General features: G+C 39.1%; 1 protein-coding gene across 1 annotated transcript in view; it reads right to left on the reverse strand.

Annotated features, from left to right (window-relative positions):
• Nucleotides 1-294: 294 nt before the first annotated feature.
• The window catches only part of slc8a1b (solute carrier family 8 member 1b), a 145808-nt gene continuing 127459 nt past the window's right edge, over nucleotides 295-18643 (reverse strand). Inside the window, exons 8-11 of the mRNA XM_030747762.1 lie at nucleotides 11280-11465; nucleotides 11018-11107; nucleotides 5835-5938; nucleotides 295-5587 (exon numbers count right to left, since the gene is read on the reverse strand). Of these exons, the coding sequence (XP_030603622.1) occupies nucleotides 5315-5587; nucleotides 5835-5938; nucleotides 11018-11107; nucleotides 11280-11465 (653 nt within the window). The 3' untranslated portion in view covers nucleotides 295-5314. The remainder of the gene's footprint in view (nucleotides 5588-5834; nucleotides 5939-11017; nucleotides 11108-11279; nucleotides 11466-18643) is intronic.

Below are 18643 nucleotides of genomic sequence, written 5' to 3' on the forward strand. Positions count from 1 at the left end.
ATGCAGCTCCCATATAGATTACTTATTTAAGATACATAACTTCTTTAAGATCTCATCTCTCATTCAATAACAGCAGATATTGCCTTTTTAACAAAAAAACTTCATGAATTCATTAATAATGTGCAAGTTACTCCAAAACAAAAGACGTTGCATCTTTGTTTAAATTAAAATCAAAATGTTGTTAAGCTCTACATACATTACAAAATGTAACCAACCAAACAAACAAAAAGTCTGTACAACATTCAAACCATTTTTGTCAACACTAGGGGAATGCGATACAATTCTCTATAACTATATACAGACATGTTATCATTCATGCACAGTGTCAACAAGTAGCACATTGACATTCCAAAATATGGAAAACATGGCATAGGGAGACAGAGGGAAGAAAGGGGGACGGGAAGAAGATACAGAACAAAAGGAGAACTGCCTATTTTGGTTACTTTGGCAGCAGTGAGATTGAGAAAGCGAGACAGAGGGTGGAGAGACACAGGGACAGATAAAGACACCATAACAATACACATGCTGGGCAGGAGAAGTCCATTTCAGTCTCACTGACCCAGAAATCAACATATGGCTGTAACTTCATTTTTTAATTATTATTATTATCATTATTATTTTCATCTTCTTCCACGTCATCTTCATTTTCCTCCTCCTTTTCTTTATCACCATCCTTTTACACTGTACATGTTAAGTGTTTCATTTTAAGGTAGAGAATAGCTCTGGTAATGTCTATTTCCAACGGTACTTTTTTTTCTGTAGCAAATATTGCTCCACTTGTACCAGTAGGGGGCGTTTGTCCTTCCTTTTGCTCATTTTGTCTGTCTGATGTTGCTTTTATGTATTCCTCGGTCTGCCAGACAAGACAGTTAAAAAGTGAACATGGCAACGGAAACATATCGTCAACCCTTACATTAGAATCAACATTGTTAATGGTTTACAACTGATTCAACACCACTGTATTTTTACATCAGGTACATCATTATTATTGTGTAAATCAGAGACAGAAAAACATAATCTCTGTTGTTTACATCAGAAGCAACTCTGTAAATGAACCAACATAGTAGCCATTTCACATAAGCGACAAGAACCAGTGCAATGCTTGTCTTTCATTTAAAAATCTGGCCACTTCTATTTCAAACAAAATGAAAAGAAATGCAATCTACAGCTCGCTTTTCTACACCTTGCTTGCTGTTAGTGTTAATATATACAGCAATGGCCTGGCTAACCTTTGACCCTTCATCTGCAGAATTTCAAACCAAAGCAGGAAGCTGGATTCAAGTGTTATTGTGACTTGAGTTGGGACAAATTGCTTTACAGTCTTTGCTTGAAAGTTGCTAGTTGCAGCTAAAAGAAAAAGAAAAAGTTAACTGCAACCAGAAAATTAATATTTGATGATGTATAGCTAACAAAACCTTTAGCGAAATAACAGCTAATATCTTATTATTCAGTTTTCCCACCTTGTTTCAAACTCTGTGAACAGCTGTCATTAATCTGCCATTAAGCTTCATGTCAGACTAGCTTTTTAAGCCAAGGTGGATACGCTCAAGAGAGGCGGTGCAACAAAGCTGGTGCAGCAAAAGAGCTAAATTCCCATAAAAGAAAACTGTTAACCTCTGAAAAAAATACGCACAAAATCTTTTTTGATGCACAAAACTGCATTTCTGCAAGCACTCGATTCCTTTTCACTCAATAGTTCACCTCAAAGTATTAGGCAGCTGCGCACTTTAAGTAAATCCAACATGATTTAGCAATATCAAAGACAATTAATACCTTGTTGAAGGTACTCAAAAAGTGATGCGTACAGCTTCTATAATGTTATTCCTTTTTTTATGCAAGCTAGCATTTTTTTTTACAGTGTATAAACCCTCAGCTCCATGCCAGTGAAGAGACAAATACATACAAATTTAAATAGAAAGATTTGAGTTAGGTTAAAACATCAAGGCTTTTTTGATGCTTTTCAGATTATTAGTGAACTATGAATGATATTTGGTCTTTTAAGAAAGATCCACTGGTTAGAAAACCCTTTAAAGTTTGGACTGCAAACATTAAGTATCTGATATAAAGATTTCCCTTTGGCAAAACAGGGGTAAACTGCCACTCCAAGGCCTTCACTTAAGAACAGCTACTCTAATGGAGAGCCACAGATTGTGCTTAGTTTGGCAAATACGAGTAATGCAGTATTTCATAATACTCTAGCTATTAAAAGATGTATACAATAAATGTCTCTTCTTAGTTGTTTCCAAACTGTGCGACAAACAATTTTGCAGCAACAAAGCATTTACTAAAGCTGTGAGCCACGGTGTTGGACTTCTCTGTAGTACTGTCTTTTCAAAATTTCATTCTAATGCAGTTCTCCACTCCTTTAATAATTAGAATTTTACAAAACCCAGAAGAATCAAAGTATATTTCTATCCTCAAGATACTCTGGATTTGCCAAACTGATCCAACCCAGGCCCGTCCAGGGCTACTTTCTCAGGGGTTAAAATCTGTCTGTGAAAAGCTTCTTGCCAAGTTTGAAATGGATCGCACCTAGTTCAGACTACTTTCTTTACAGATGACATTTAAAATACAATTTATCATATACATCAAGTAAAAAACACATCAGCAGAGAAATTCTGGACTTATGGACTTTTACAATGCCTACATTTATTTGTATGCTGAGATATTTGTGGTTTTAGATGATTTTATGCAATAGTTAACAGTCTAAAGTCTAAACTTCTCTGACAGTCAAGATAGACTTAGAAATTTACATAATTTCAGGCCCTCTGTGTTTGTGGTTTTAGGATTGATTTCTTGTCTCTCTAATACTGAATCATAAAAGAAGATATGCCCCTGTGTCCTTTTAAGCTATTAACACATTATTAAGATGGAAAATAAGTGCAAGTGGACCCCTGTCCCATCATGCACACACACCAAACTTTAAGCTCAAACTTCAGTTAGAGAAGGGCTGAGATCAGTGTACAATAATTTTCATTAAACCAACAAAAGTATGCTACATAGAATAATAGAGATGGTTTGAGCCTGTGTCATAAAGTGAGAGACATTTTAGTAGTTTAATAGCTTTTAACCAGGGTGGATTACCATGGTAGCATGGCTAATGAACATTTAAACACTGGGCAATATACTCCACAACAGGAGGAGGCCATTTTCCCAGAGGTTTGCAGGGATGAGGGGACTAGGTTGTAACTGTATCCCTTTTAGCTTTCTGCTATTGTCTCAGAACCTGTGTAGACTTGTCAAACAGAGGCTGTCTGAGATTAGATGTAGCCTGTGTTACATGTACACACAGGGCTATTGCAGTACAACACAATTTACCCCCCCTCCTGTAAACCAACATCTGCCCCAAGAGAAAATAATTTTTAGTTATCCCTTCATCTGATGGCTTTTGTGTTAAGACTGAAAACTGGCAGCTGAATTCATGTTCCAGGTTCAGCAAGAACGAGTATGTCACACAGATCACGTTAAGGTTATTTGTTTAAAAGCAGCTTACCGCTGAATAACGTCAGATGGTAATTGCTTCCTTTAGGTTAAGGCCTTGACCATCTAGCCTGAAGACTAGTATATTTAGACATATAATGATTTGGCCTCAAAAATAACATAGCATGGGTATTGTTTATTGGAATGAAAGATTCCCCCCCCATGAAAAGTTGAAGCCTTGGCTGAACAAGCACTTAGAAGCAGCAGGTTACTTTACAATATCTGGGAAATTCTGGATGCTCTGTGTAGTAAAATACCAAAGACGTGCAGCTATTATCTCATGTAGTCTTGTTGTAGTCTGAAGCAAAGCTATATTAACTGAAATGTGTGCAGTTTAGCAATATAAACCCCTGTTATATGTCCCCCTAATGACCAATCTATGTGAAATATTATAAATCAAGGGTTAAGGTTAGGGATTAGTGGTTGTTACAAAGCCCTTGAAGATTTTGATTGGTCAAGCGACCAGCCAAGGGGGAGGTGCTTAAGACACAGAGCTAATGACTGACGCTGTTGTGTAAACCAAGCAGCATATGATATAAGTGATGGCTAAGAAAATTAAGATAAAGAAGGCCTATAAAATTTCACAGAGGGTGGAACCTATATTTTTTAGCCTATTGAAATGTTATGAGTCAGAAATGATGGCGGCAATCCCATCCCAGATCTGGAACACCAGGTAACTTAATTCCACAGTAAAAACAAAACAAAACAAAAACCCCTAGATATTTATGCAATGATAATAATTTCTAACAGTTTTCAACGGTAGAGTGGCCATTTTGTCTTCTCAGACATGACCTTATTAAAGGTAAAAGCACACTAACCACTTCTTCTTGGTTCAAATGAGACCTTAAGTCATTTACATCTACAGTATTAAGCAACAGAAAGAGGGCCCGTTCAGGAGCGAATGGCATAATCAAGACATTCAGAAGGAAAAACCTGTGAAGCTGTAATGTACGATCAGCTCTTTATATTTACATTTCTAACCTCAGTGATGTTTAAAACATGTTGCCTCACTGAATGTGCCCTCATATGAAAGAGTCTTACTCAGCATTTCTACAGGCTGGGAGAGCGAGAGTCAAAAAAACCTCGAACACGAAAAGCATATCCCGTCTCACGCGGTGACAGCAAGACGAGAGGCGTTTTTTTCACAGTACTTGACCAGCTTCCCACAACACACAAGCACAGATACCCACTGTCACACACCAGCACACACACACAGTTAGTTGTCATGAAACAATTGCGGCAATGTATCCGGTTTCTTCTGATTGTGTTTTCAGCATTGTCTGGTCATGCATGTACACACTGATACAGTTATTCTTTCTTTGTCTGTCTCACTCCTGCCTGTTACTGTGGCTGGATACAGGCGATGCACTGCACTGAACGAGGGTTACTGTTGAGACCACACGTTCTTGTTAGGAGCTTTCATGGTGCGTAGCTCTGTTTTAACCTCTCACTCCATGTGTTTAAATGCATTGTATTTCTACATGGTTGAACCAGTTGGGATACATTTAATAAGAAAACTTGATTGGTTTGGATTTGCAGACTGACACACAATTGTATCCCTTTGATTTTTTTCTTTTCTTTTTTCATCATGCTTCCATCTTCTGGGTAATTTCTCCTGCTCCTATTAATCTCATGTATTGTTGTCCTTCCATGCATCTGTGCCTCCTGCCATTCTGTTTTTAGATGTCTATCATTAAATCTATTGCGAGGGGTGGGGTTATAGAACAATGAGACAGCCTTAATTCCTAAATCCATCCATTCATCCACCTCCCCCTTGTTGCTTCCGCCATGTTCTCCCTTTGTCCCACCCTTCTCATCATCATCTCCCATTATCTTAGAAGCCCTGGATGTGGCAGTAGGCCTCCAGTGAGGAGAAGAGAATGTAGAGGAGCCACAGGCTAACGAACAGCATGGTGGTGAGGGCCTTTGCAGTCCGGGGCCCGCCCAGCTCTCCACCGATCTCTGGTCGCCGTCGGTACATCAGTGTGGCGATGCAGATAAAGGCAAAGATGGTGAAGAGTGTGACAGAGAAAGCCAGAGTGCCAGGATCTACCTTGAACTCCTCGCCCTTGCTGTTGTGGTAGATGGCAGCAATGGACCACGCCACCTGTCAAACATCAGCGAAACTGAGCTTAATAGCATAAGACACAGTGACCAAGTACAACAGCAGAAGCAAAAGCAAATACAGACTTTGTCAGAGGAGACAGACCACACCACTTGTCAATCACACAGTCATTCATGCAAAATTAAAGAATAGGACACATGCAGTAACCTATCAGTTATACCAAACATAACATAATAATTTTTTACTAGCTATCAATCAGTGAATATTTAATTAAATGAGCTGGACTTACCCCAATACCCAGAAACACATTAACAGCATTGGAGCCTGTCACATTACCAATGGATGCATCTGCATACTGATCCTGGATAGCAGCTACCTTACTGGCAAATGTGTCTGAATGGAGAGAAAAGAAGGGCTAAAAGTCAAATCTGTGACTGCCATAAAATACTTGGTTTCCATATTGATCATCTTTACAAAATCCCTTGTTTTGCACATATTATCACTGCCATACCATTTTTTTTTGTGAAAGTTAAGAACACAAGAAAAAAAAAAATCAGATACAGCTAATAGCAAGAGGAATACCATTCTTAATTCTGGTGATTAATTATTAATGACTTGGGCTTTCCTATTCTGCCTCCATCACCAAGAAATTAAAGGCTACTAATGTCGCAATTAGGTCTTTGTGGAGTGAGAGTGTACAGCAATAAATAAAACAAAAATGTTCCATTCAGTGTAAATTTAGTGTTACCAACTGCAAACAGACTTACACTCCCAACTGCAATATCCCTCAGCTGTGCATGCAGCCGGTAACATTTGCCTTTGTCGTCATAGCGTAACAATTTCTTTTTATGTTATTGCCACTTGCAAGCAGATTAACAACAGTGGACATCCATGCCAAAATTACACAGAGGAGAAGCAAAATATGCACAAGACAAATATGGATACAGCAACAGAGATGGAAAGGAGGAGATATAAGTTAGATTACACTTCTATTATCATGGACAAGGTAAGATTGCTGCACAAAAAGATGGATGAGCTTTCAGACAACCTAAGGAATCACTTGGACTTCCATTAGGGAATGGTTATGTCTTTCCCAAGGCCACAGAATTAATCAGAATCCTTTTGCTACCACTACCGAGAGTGGCAAGAAAAGAACGTGCAGGATTAGAAGCGGTGCAACACTGGTCACATTACAGTGAAGATATTGGTCTGTTAGAATGACATGTACCCAGGACGTTTTGCTGTTTATATCCCACCAACCACATGTGTGTCATCCACTCTGTTATTGCAAGACTAAAATTATGCATCCCAGTGCTATATTTTTAATCCTGTATTTTAATTATTTTGATTATCACCCATTTCTGCAACTTTCACGTAAATGAACAGCTGTAATGGAACATGTTCCTGCCAGGAATTATTAAAATTATTCTGAATCAGGAAAACTTGCAGTTATTTGTCTGTTATGTAAGACCAAAGTGACAGATACAGACACTTTTCATCAATGCATAATGTTCATAACAATTAATACAGACCACACACAGAATGCCATGTAAATCCTGTTTTCTATTTTTAGACAGGTGACCTTAAATTAGAAACAGCAATCTTTAATCCCGCTACAGCGTTTCTTCCTCAGAAACAAACACGGGCATGATTTGGTCCAAGATCAATAATTTACAAGGCTGAATTGCAATTTGCAGGGACAAACAAATTTTGGCCTGGTGACTAATAAGCAGTGTGCTGTTTAGTCCTAACACCCCCCCCCCCCGCGCCTCCATGTTTGCCAAACGATCGCAGCTCCAAAGGGATCCTCTTCCTCACTGTACTGAAAGGAGTAATGGAGACCCTGCCAGATCTCAACAATAGGCTGTTTGGTGAGCAAATAGCCAAATGGTCAGTAGCTTCTCTTTGTTAGTGATTCCTGTCATTTTGGCTTCCACTGCCAGATCCAACAAGAAGAGACAAAAACTGAGAAAAGGAGCAAGGAAGTGAAGGATGAAAAGAGGAGGAAAGGCTTACTTGAAGTGGCAGCCAAACTGACAGTGGAAAAGTGGATGATGGGAGGGCCAGTAGAGGATCAAGGAGGAGATATAGGGTGGTGATGGATATGACAATTGGCCTGTGAAAGAGTCTAACATCTGCCTGCTGGGCTTGTGCATGTGTGTCAAGGTTCTAGGTGTGCCTGTCTTGCTGCACGCGGGTTTCTGTATTAAATATACATTCTGTATGTACACTGTGTATCTGTGTGTGTTTGTGAGCGATGCCACCTGGGTCTTATCTGATGCCATGCCTCCACCAGCTGGCAAAGGCATGCATGCCTGTGCATCAAATGGTCTTTGAGCGCTTGTGAGCTTGATTGAGTGGGTGAGTCCGTGGGTGTGTACATGTTCAGCAATGATGTGTGTGTGTATGTGTGTGTTTCTGTGAAACAGGTTCCACTCTGAAGCTCCTTCTGTGACAGCATGTCTCCCTAGAGAGCTTTTTGCCCTTTTCCACTACCTCTCTGTCAATCACTCACTGTCTCTCTCTCTCCTCGATTTACGTCATCCTCCTCCTTCTTCCCCTCTCTCCTCTTTTCCCCATTGCCTCTTAAAATGGAAGGACATGCAATTGACATGCTCAGGAAAATCTTGGCATTTGGATTTTTTTTTTTATGGTCATTGCAACGAAGGAATAAAAAGATAGGGATTAATCCTCTGGGAGCCATGAACATCCCAAGGAAATTTAGGTCTCTTATTATAGATCACTTGGAATACTCAGAGCAAACAAAAGACTGGACAACAGTCAGGGCATATAAACCAATTGAAGAATATACTGAAGATATCGTGCTCTGAATTAGAGTGTTGGGTGACTGACCTGTAGTAGCTCTTATTGGTTTTGTTGAGAAAAAAAAATCAGTCAAGAATATTTCTTGATTTGGTTACTTTGACCGAGGGTCAAAGCTGGCAAATATTCTATAAAGACATAAGTATACAAGTAGAGTCAGTGATCATGCAATTCCCTGGTTTATGATCATTTAAAATCTTTATTTGCATGTATAAATGACCAATGTGGTCTGATTAAATTTCTGAAGCCATTATGAGGCATGATGATACACTGCACACATTAAATGTGCTGTGGAATCCTGAACTAATGATGCTTTACCTGAGATTTTACCCGAATCCGCAGAAACTATAAACACATTTTAGTTTCTTTAGTTTCAAATTTTCTGAACAGCACCACTTCAGTTGTTTTCTTTCTATCTTCCTTTCTCTGTGGTGTGTTAGCCTGGCTAACTGTGATAAACGAGGTTAATCGACATCGAACCGCAGCACAGGATGGGTTTTATTAACTGTAATAGCCACAGAACTGGAAGTCTGTTTCTTTGTGTGTGTGTGTGTGTGTGTGTGTGTGTGTGTGTGTGTGTGTCTGTGTGTGTGTGTGTGTGTGTGTGTGTGGTGAATCCACAGGAGGCTCTATTAATAAGGTTGAGAGCCTCAGAAAGGCTGAACCACTTTGTTTCCATTCGGCAGCTCTACACACTGTGTGTATGTCTGTGTGCAGTTTTGTGTTTCAGGCATATGTTTGTATGTGTATATGTCCATAAGTGTGTGTTCATATATTACAAGCATAAACATATGCTAATACTGTGTGTATGTGTGTTTGTGTATGAGTATAAAGTAGTATGCAGCACATTCCTTTTATCCCCAAGCTCCCTAAATGGGAGGACAGAGAGCACCTGAGCCTGATATGACAAATAGCCTTATGGTAATAGCACATGGCGGTCACAGTACAAGTGAGTGTGTGTGGGTGTGTGTACACAAGTGTGCAAAATCTCCGTCAAGCTTTAATGTTTTTCAGATATATGAGTGTGCTTGACTATTACTCAAGTTGCACAGTTGTTTATGTTTCTCCATGTTCTACTTTATGCATCTAGCAGACAAGCATGTGCTGCATGTGTGGTGTATTTGTGTGTGTGTGTGTGTGGGGACCAAGGTTAAAACATATAATTACCCAGCCATCGCAGTTGGTCATTCTTCACACTTATGCAACATGAGCCATGTCGCTGTCTGCGAACTGCACTACTTTGACTAAAAGGCACCCATATATAAACAGTACTGTGGCAAGAGACTGGGAACTACTGGGTTAGTCATGGGATAAGCTTGCTGGTTCTAAATAACCATTAAATTTCTTTTCACAATGAGTACATCTGATTAAGTGGAGGCTGCGCAATTTGCCAAGAACCAAACTAAAAAGTGACCAACATGAACAAGTACATTTTGAGTTGTGATTTGAAAACAGGAAAACAGTCGATATTGCGGATGTCAGATTTGTTTGTCAAGCACATCCCATAGATGCTCGATTAGATTGAGATCTGGGGAAGTTGAAGGCCAAGTCAACACCTCAAACTCGTCGTGTTCCTCAAACCATTCCTGAGCCATTTTTGCTTTGTGGCATTATCCTGCTGAAAGAAGTTAGAGCCATCAATGAATACCATTTCTATGAAAGGGTGTCCATTGTTCACGTGACGGTTCAGCATGGGCACCCTGACTGTGGCTGTGGTCTGTGGCTATGCAGCCCCATACACAACAAACTGCAATGTGTATTCTGACACCTTTCTATCACAACCAGCATTCACTTTTTTAGCAATTTGTCTGTTGGATCGGACCACACGGGCCAGCCTTTGCTCCCCATGTGCATCAGTGAGCCTTGGCTGCCCATGACCCTGTTGCTGGTTCACCACTGTTCTTTCCTTGGACCACTTTTGATGGATACTGATCACTGCAGACCAGGAACACCCCACAAGAGCTGCATTTTGGAGATGGTCCGACCCAGTCATCAAGCCATCACATTTTGGCCTTTGTCAAACTCGCTTAATTCATTACGCTTGCCCATTTTTCCTGCTTCTAATGCTTGATTAGTGTATGTCTTTATGCTAGCCCTTTTGGATTTAAATGTCTATCGTGGAGTCCCAATGATGTTGCACACTGTGATCATTTGGTATGAACTATTCTCAGCCTGTGAAAATGTGTTCTTAGGTGGAGGAAACATTTAAAAATGAGCCAAACTTGATACTTGTTACGTGTTTCTCCAGCTTTAGAAGCTTAAATAGTGTGACTTTATCTTCATTCCACTGTAGCTTTTCTTGATTTGTTTGGTGCAACGCACCAAAGAACAGAGACTGGGGGGGTGGGGGATCCTCCTAGTAATTAAATGAAGAAATGAAGCAAAGAACTGAAGATTTCAATATAAATTAATTGAAGTGGATCATTGGTAAAGACAGACATTTTCCAAAATCAGTGCCCCTGGCATATTTTCTGCTCATAATGACTTCATAAAACTAAATGCCAGATGTTGAGAGAAATAAGGATTTGATTACAGCTGGTAGAAGATCCAGTAAAAGGTATACTAAATAAAATGAAAACACAGACACTGCCGGATTCATCTATGAGAACACATACATGTATATGAACATAAGTGGTCACAGATGCTTACCTGGTACTGAGGTTCCCAATGCAACAAATACTACTGCTGTGACAGAGTCTTTCAGGCCCACTGTGCAACCAAAGTGAGAGGCCAGATCCCCTGTAACAATAGGAAAGGAATCATTACCTTCACTACACTTAAATATACAATAAATCATATATTTTGAAGAAAAAAGATGTGTTCAGTCATTGTACATGGTATAATTTATTCTGTATAAATGTTAAATGCCACATAAGCTTTCATTTGTTTGTCTAAACATTTAAAGGCTTACCAATGATGCCGGTGAGCAGTCCGATCATGCAGATGGAGACTACAAAACAGGCCCAGCCATTCCAATATTCTGTGGGCGGGACGAAGGCAAACAGAACTTTCCAGAATACAGTGAGGAAATGCATGACGTAGTCAAAACAGGAGGGCAGCTTCTCCTCTCCACACTCTTCATCGTCATCGTCTTCACCTGGGAGGACACAGAAAAGAGAAAACATGCATGGTAAGGAGCAGGTTGGCTGTGGCTGGATTTGATTCCTTCAGTATTGTCTGCAAAGGAGTCCCTGTTAAAAATACTGATTACTTATATTAATTTTAAAAAGCTCATTAAGTTCCAGACCCATTAAGGTCCATGTTCATTGTCTTCCCTGCACTGCCACACTTTTCCTGTGGTTAAAAATGGATAAAAGAAGTGTTTCTGAATACAACTGCAAAGACACACACATCTACAGTATATAGTGATTAGTTACCCGGTAACCTGAAATGCAATGTTCCTGTGTGTGTGTGTGTTTACCTGAAAGAAATACTGTAGATTAAGGTTTTAGTAATGGAAATTCAGACAGAGGGCTCAAATTTTTTTAGAGAGGCAGAAAAATAAGTGGGTCCAATTTAAAATACATAATTTCTGTCACTCTGATTGGTAGAGGTGCATGTATGTCTGTGTGTATGTGTGTGTGTGCATGTGGTAGTTAGTCAAACCTTTGCTTCAAGACATGGACCACATGTGGTTAGGCTTTGTGGCTCCTATGTGTGGTTCAGTGTGTGTGGCTGTATGTTGAATGTTTGATGAACTAAGGGAATAGCTGGAACCAGAAATTCAAATTACTTTTCTCACTCAGTGAAATAGACACCCTCACACGCTATTAGAAGTCTGTGTGCGCTCTGTGTAGCTGGCTGTTGTTCTGATCCATTTAGAAATGAATGAATAAATGAGACCACCTGCTGCTTCCATGAAACATGCTGACTGGCTGATTCCAGAGAAGGCTATAATCTCTTATTGATTTCGCCCTTGTCATTCAGTCACTGCCTACTATTAACATTTAAAGAGGTGGTGATGTACTAAAATGTTCCAAACAACTAAATACAAACCATTAGCACTCTAAACCTAGGTGAGTTTGGAAAGTTTCCAAACTGCAGCTGCTTTCCCCTACAGAGGTGTAAGAGAGGTCTGAGATTAAAAAAGCCTGATCTTTAAGTTATATAACTTAGCAAATAACCAATTTTAAATTGAATCTTTAGGCACTAGCAGCCTGTTCCAAAAACACGATTTATGCCAGTTTCTTTAAAAGAATGAAAAACACACCAAACACAGATAGACAGACATAAAATAGTATTTTTGCACCAACAACATGATTCCCAAAGAGCTTTTAGTTGAAAACTTGCCATGTCTCACCATGGTGTGTTGTGTGTCCTTAAAAAAGTTGAAGTAGCCGGACAAGTGAAGGACAAAAGAAGAAGTGACAGGCCTGAAAAACTATCTACATCAGATGAACATCATCTTAAAGTTGAAGGAACTGGAGTGACAAATCAATGACAGCAGGTCTTACAGAGTGATGGATCCAAATTTGAACTTTTTCATTCAAATTGTCATCAATATGTATGGAGGAGATCAGGAAAGAGACACAACAGTATCTACAGCCATCTGTAAAACATGGTGGAGGCTCTGTCATGGTTTGGGGCTGCATTTCAGTCAGTGGTGTTGGTGAGCTTGTGATGGAATTAGGAAATGTACCATAAGATTTCAATCTACCATGCAGTACTATCTGGAAAGCATCTGACTGGTAACAGATGGCTTTTTCAGCATGACAATTAAACACACTGCTGATATAGTAAAAGCATACAGATAGAAAAACATACAGACCACAACACTGAAGCAGTGTGGGATCATCTTGACAGAAAACAGAATAAAAGGCAGCCAACATCTAAAGAAGAGCTTTGAATGTCCTCCAAGAGATCTGAAGACCAATTCCTGAAGGCTACTTAAAGCAATTATAAGAAAGCTGAAGAAAATTTGGGCTGTGTTGGAGAATAAAAATGGTCATACTAACTTCTTGACTTCAAAGCTCACTATTCATCAAAAAACATTTTCATACAGCAGCAAACTATAAAGAACTGAGTGGTGGTGCAAGACTTTTTGTAAGTTGTGCACCAGCCATGCTGTGCTACACACATTAGCTTGGATTAACAGAAAAATAAATGAACTTTAATAAGACCAATAATTTCCTCTTGGGTCACTGTTTAAATGTTTCAAATCATCAACTATAAATGAAGAGAAGGTCAGTGGAAAGAGCAATACCCTCATCTACAATAATGGTCCGGAGGATGGACACACACACACACACACACACACACACACACACACACACACACACACACACACACACACACACACACACACACACACACACACACACACACACAAACTTTGCAATGAATTATAAAACAAGACTCTCTACCTGAGTTATGTCACTTTTTACTGTCAGCAGCTCTCCTTCCCTCCCACACAGTTTGTCAGGGCTGAATGGAGCCATTTTCTCTTGCTTTCTTTCTACTTCAGTTAACGTTTATATGTGCCCTTTTATCACAGCCTTGGTCTCACTCTTTGTCTCTTCTGTCTTTTTTTTTTTTTCCTTTTTCATTTTCTGTCTCAGTATGTGTAGGCATCAATTACCTGTCCTGCGAGCACCCATGGGGCAAAAATGCCAGCACATTGGGAGACTGGTAACGTCCAGCAAAAATACAATATTTAGTAAATATAGTCTAAAAGCAATTACTTATTATAAATATATAATTGTAACCACAAGCAAAATATGTGTTATGCTCCTTGACTGTTTAACTGTCTTGTTATTCTTTAAGTGCCTTCCAAAGGGTTCAGTGTTCAGTCAGTGCTATGGACTCACACTGACATGCAATGCAGCACACTGTCAATTATGAATATTTCTAATAACTCATTTGTCTTATATTTTAGTATCCACTGTGTGGAAACACTGCTTTAGGAGATGAAATAAAGACTTTTGATGTGAATCTCCTATTAGGAGGCACGCTTTAGCCAGATGCTGGGAATTGTTGTTCCTATGTGCTCAGTAATTGCATATCGGTGCTTGACAATTCAGTAATGGTAAAGGCCTTAAATACATGAGATTAAGATAGGTATACTAAGAATAGCAGAGTTGTCCAAAAGCATTTTAAATAACCAGTGACAAAATATCAGATCTTAATGTAACTATGAATTAAATTTATCATTTGCAGTCCAGCTGTTATATCAGCTGACACTGTATTGAGGTTCCTCATGAGACGTAATTTGCCGACTGCTCAAGAATTGTCCGTCATATTGGATGTGATATAATCACTGATTGCTAAGTATGTGTATTCCCTAACTGGTTGGCAGTGGTTCCTGGAGGTTGCTGGCTCTTGTTTGCAATGAAGGTGCTACACCAAAAACCTCCTAGTGATTGCTTTGATTGCTAGCAGGTTGCCATATTTACCTGCAGCCTTTTATGTTTAAAAAAGTTAGCAAATACTTGCTAACTACTAGCCAAGCGGTAGTACAATTTATAAAAAAAAGCTAACTTGAAATGGAGATGTTCACCAGCACTGCAGCTAACAGCTTTCAAAAGGGAGTGGCTGGATGGTGTCGCTTCCATTCAAACTACAACTGCAGAAATATGCTAGTGACCAAAGAAATCACAAGAAGGTTTTTGCCAACTGGTTTGCTCACAACCAGTCAGGGAATAGGGTTGCCAGATGGTCATGGACCAATCTCTAGGCCTGTGTGACTGAAATCTTATTCACTTAATCCTACATTGTCACCATGATTCTCACACTTCCAAAATGGCAGACAAGTTAACATGATGAATACAACAACGTAAACAGAGATGGTATAAATCTTTTTATAGGTGACTCCAGTATTATTACAAGATAATTCAGGATTTGGACTCTAAAAAAATCATTTTAAATCTCTATGTTTAAAGTCCAATTTTTACTTTTATTTATTTATTATTTAGAGAGTCTCTTCACATCATTCTGTTCATGTGTTTGCGATCCTAGTGCTATTCTCTGATATTTATTTCGAGGTTTGTTTGCTTCCACATAGCAATTGCTAGCCTTTTGGGGGTTTATATAAAATCATAAAAAAAGAGCAATTTAAAATGAGGCAGTACTGAAGAAATGAAAGGCCAAGCCTACCCAGGTAGTAGATATTTACTATTTCTAGCTGCTCACTCAGTTATGTCCAAAAGCTGTGCTCTCATAGATCTAGGCAGACAATAATAGACTGTAGCTCTTCTCTACATGCTCACAGCCAAGCGAGATGTGTTTCCAGGACTATGTCTGCGTGCTGGAGTGTGTCCCTTAAATGATATGGTCTGTGCTCTGGGGACTTGTAGAAATCATACGACTGTCTGCTTACACAGATTCACAGACACACATCCAGAGTGACACACGAGCACACAGAGGTTTGAAACTGATGTGGCCAAATAAGCTGCTTGCCAGACAACCCCAGAGTTAGATAAACCAGTTCCCGTTACACAAGAACAGAAAGAAACTGTTTATAAATTATGCCAGGCCTCATACATGTCGGCCACAAGGGTTGTGAACAAAAAAACACAAACATATTAAAATCAACAGAAAAAGATACACAGTCCTTACAACATGACCTAAAGAAACATTTGGCATATATAGACCAAAGACCAAAACACACACTCGTATTTCCAATACAAGCCCAAAATCTGAGTTTCCAGAAATATCAGAAACAGCAGAGACCGACGGCCATTCATGCATGCATCATCTTCAAACGTAGTCCTCCGATTTGTGCCGCTCGTTAGTGTGTTTCTTTGACACTCGTAATTTCAGTCAAATCCCAGAAACAACCCACTGTCCTCAAATTTTGAGAAACCCTCAGGACTTTTGAAGAACCTTCCTGCATTTCTGTAGACACGTCCATAATCTTCAAAGCCTCTTCTGCCGATAAAACAGATTTTAGCTAGCTTCTACATTCTTTGATCAAATAAAACCAGCCACCTTTTTCTACTGTACTCTGACAGCTGAGAGACTGATTGTGTGTGTTTGGTGTGTCTGTCAGAATTCATGCTGACATGCTCATGTTTATATTCATGTTCCACTGGTCCTGTCATCCTGTCTGTCTAGGGCGCACATTGAAACATATGCACACAAACAGACTCAGACTGTCAGGCACTAGAGTCACCAGAGAGCTTCAAGTAGACACTTGACAGTTAAACTGGGCTAAATCTTTCCTCAATATGGCATAAAAAACTCATTAAACTAACTTTATTATTCAAAACATTTTAATTACTGGTGAGATCGTCTTTTATTGCATCCAGCAAAGACTCATCCATGGATATGCTTTTGAATTTGCTTTATTTGTGCTGTCAAAGGTTTTGAGCGGCTGTCACATAAAGCCCATCAGTGAGTTTCCTAGTCTGCCTATCTTTACCAAGACAGACAGTAAACAAATAACAAATCAACGGTGACTCAACCATTCATTGTGATTCATCATCTAAAGAATAGAAATTACAGTTTCTGCTCAAAGGAGATAGAAAAGTGGTGACATAAATGTAAGAGAAGCAGTTCTTTTTATGCAAACACTAGAATGAGAGTCACAGTTGGTAAAATTGTTCTCTCTGATGTTTGTCAGAAACACTAAATCCCATCATTAAACTTAAATAAAGCAACAGCATTAGTTTAATTAGCACAAAAAAATCTGATGCATGAACACAATACAAATACAATCTGGATATTTGTTCTTATTGATAACATTTATTGCTGCAAAATTCTCTAGTGCACATGAAACAGAACATTTCTCGGGATTTATCGCCTTTCAGTGTTTTTCCTTGAATACGTTTCCCTCGGGTGTGGACACACATCCATAAATAACACACCCACATGGAGCAGGTGATGAACAACAGGATGTGGTGTTAGTAATTAGAGAGCAGTAGAGTATGGAGTGGTTGTACATCAATCTCTTTTACTTTGTTTCACTTTTTCCAATCATTCCCTGTCTTAACAGTCCCTCTCTTCCCCTTGATTTCCTTTCTATTGATTATTTTTTTTTGTCTTCATCTAGTTGTCCCTTTGTTTGTGTCTGCGCTCTTCAGTTAGTCTTGTTCAGTGCCTTTAAACATGGCTGTGTTCAAAACTAAACCAGGGCTTGCATTTTCATGCAGTCAGTGTGTTATTTAACCACTTGACAGCCACCAGATCACCTGGCAACCTACTGAGGGTACTTTAAGATCAATTTCTTGCTTGTGAAAGAAGAACTACAATGTATATTTGAAATTATTTACTTAAAAATAACTTTTGTTTTTTAGTTTAATGTCTGAACATGTGCTTTAAAACCTAATCTAGCCCTAACCCTACAGTATATGGGTCTCACGAGACCAGGTGGATGAAAGGATGTGAACTGTGTCACCATGTGATGAGGCTGGGAGACTAATCACTGCCTTAACATCAGGGAAGAATAGGGAGTTCTAGGGTTTTAACAAATAAAAATTGATTTTTGGTGGGCTGAGGAACAACTGTCTCCTGAGTCAACTATGCATGCTCTATTCACCCACTCTACACACTATCAACATGTTAATAGGGCAACTTAATAAATCTTCGTAGAGGACAACTGTTGCAGCACATCTGTGACACCTCACCTCACTACGTGAGGATATGTCAGATTTTTTTCTTGCCTCCCTTCTGTTAGTTAACGTCTATGGCACATTCATTCCTCCTACGCAGACGCATGAACAAAAAAATGCATTTTATGTCATTTAATGTGAAACTGACAAATTCACAATCGCTCTTTGGCTACAAGAATTTTGATAAACTAATCACACTCCTGAGTACAACTTTTAGCTCAGGACTCTATGCATACACCCACACACTCCAGAGAGAGGTAATTAATGTTTACAGAGCAACTTCAATCATAAGAAAAAATAAAATAAAATAAAATAAAAATTTAAGCACTGGTGCTAACAAGCGGAGCCAACCTGGTAACCCATCAGATCAAGGTAGCCTCTCAGCCAAGAGTACCTGTTCCATCCACTGGACAGTGTTTATAAATGGAGAATAATGAAAAAAACAAAAACAAAACAAGCTATTAAAAAGCTAATTTTTTTCAGATGATAGTTGAGGCAAATCAGTGCCTTAAAGCAAATTCCTTCTCTGATCATCACATGGACTGTTTTTTAACCAAAGCCTGCTCAAGCAGGATTAGTCAAGAGAACAATAACTACAAATAAACTACAATCAGACAGAAAGATTCACTCTTACACCTTTCCACAGATTCTTCACACAAATGGACATACGTGTGTATTAAAATTATGTGTAAGAGTACTTCCCAGCTCAGCTTTATTCATCCCTCAA

Source organism: Archocentrus centrarchus, chromosome 15 (genome assembly GCF_007364275.1).
Source record: "Archocentrus centrarchus isolate MPI-CPG fArcCen1 chromosome 15, fArcCen1, whole genome shotgun sequence".
Classification (NCBI taxonomy): Eukaryota; Metazoa; Chordata; class Actinopteri; order Cichliformes; family Cichlidae; genus Archocentrus; species Archocentrus centrarchus.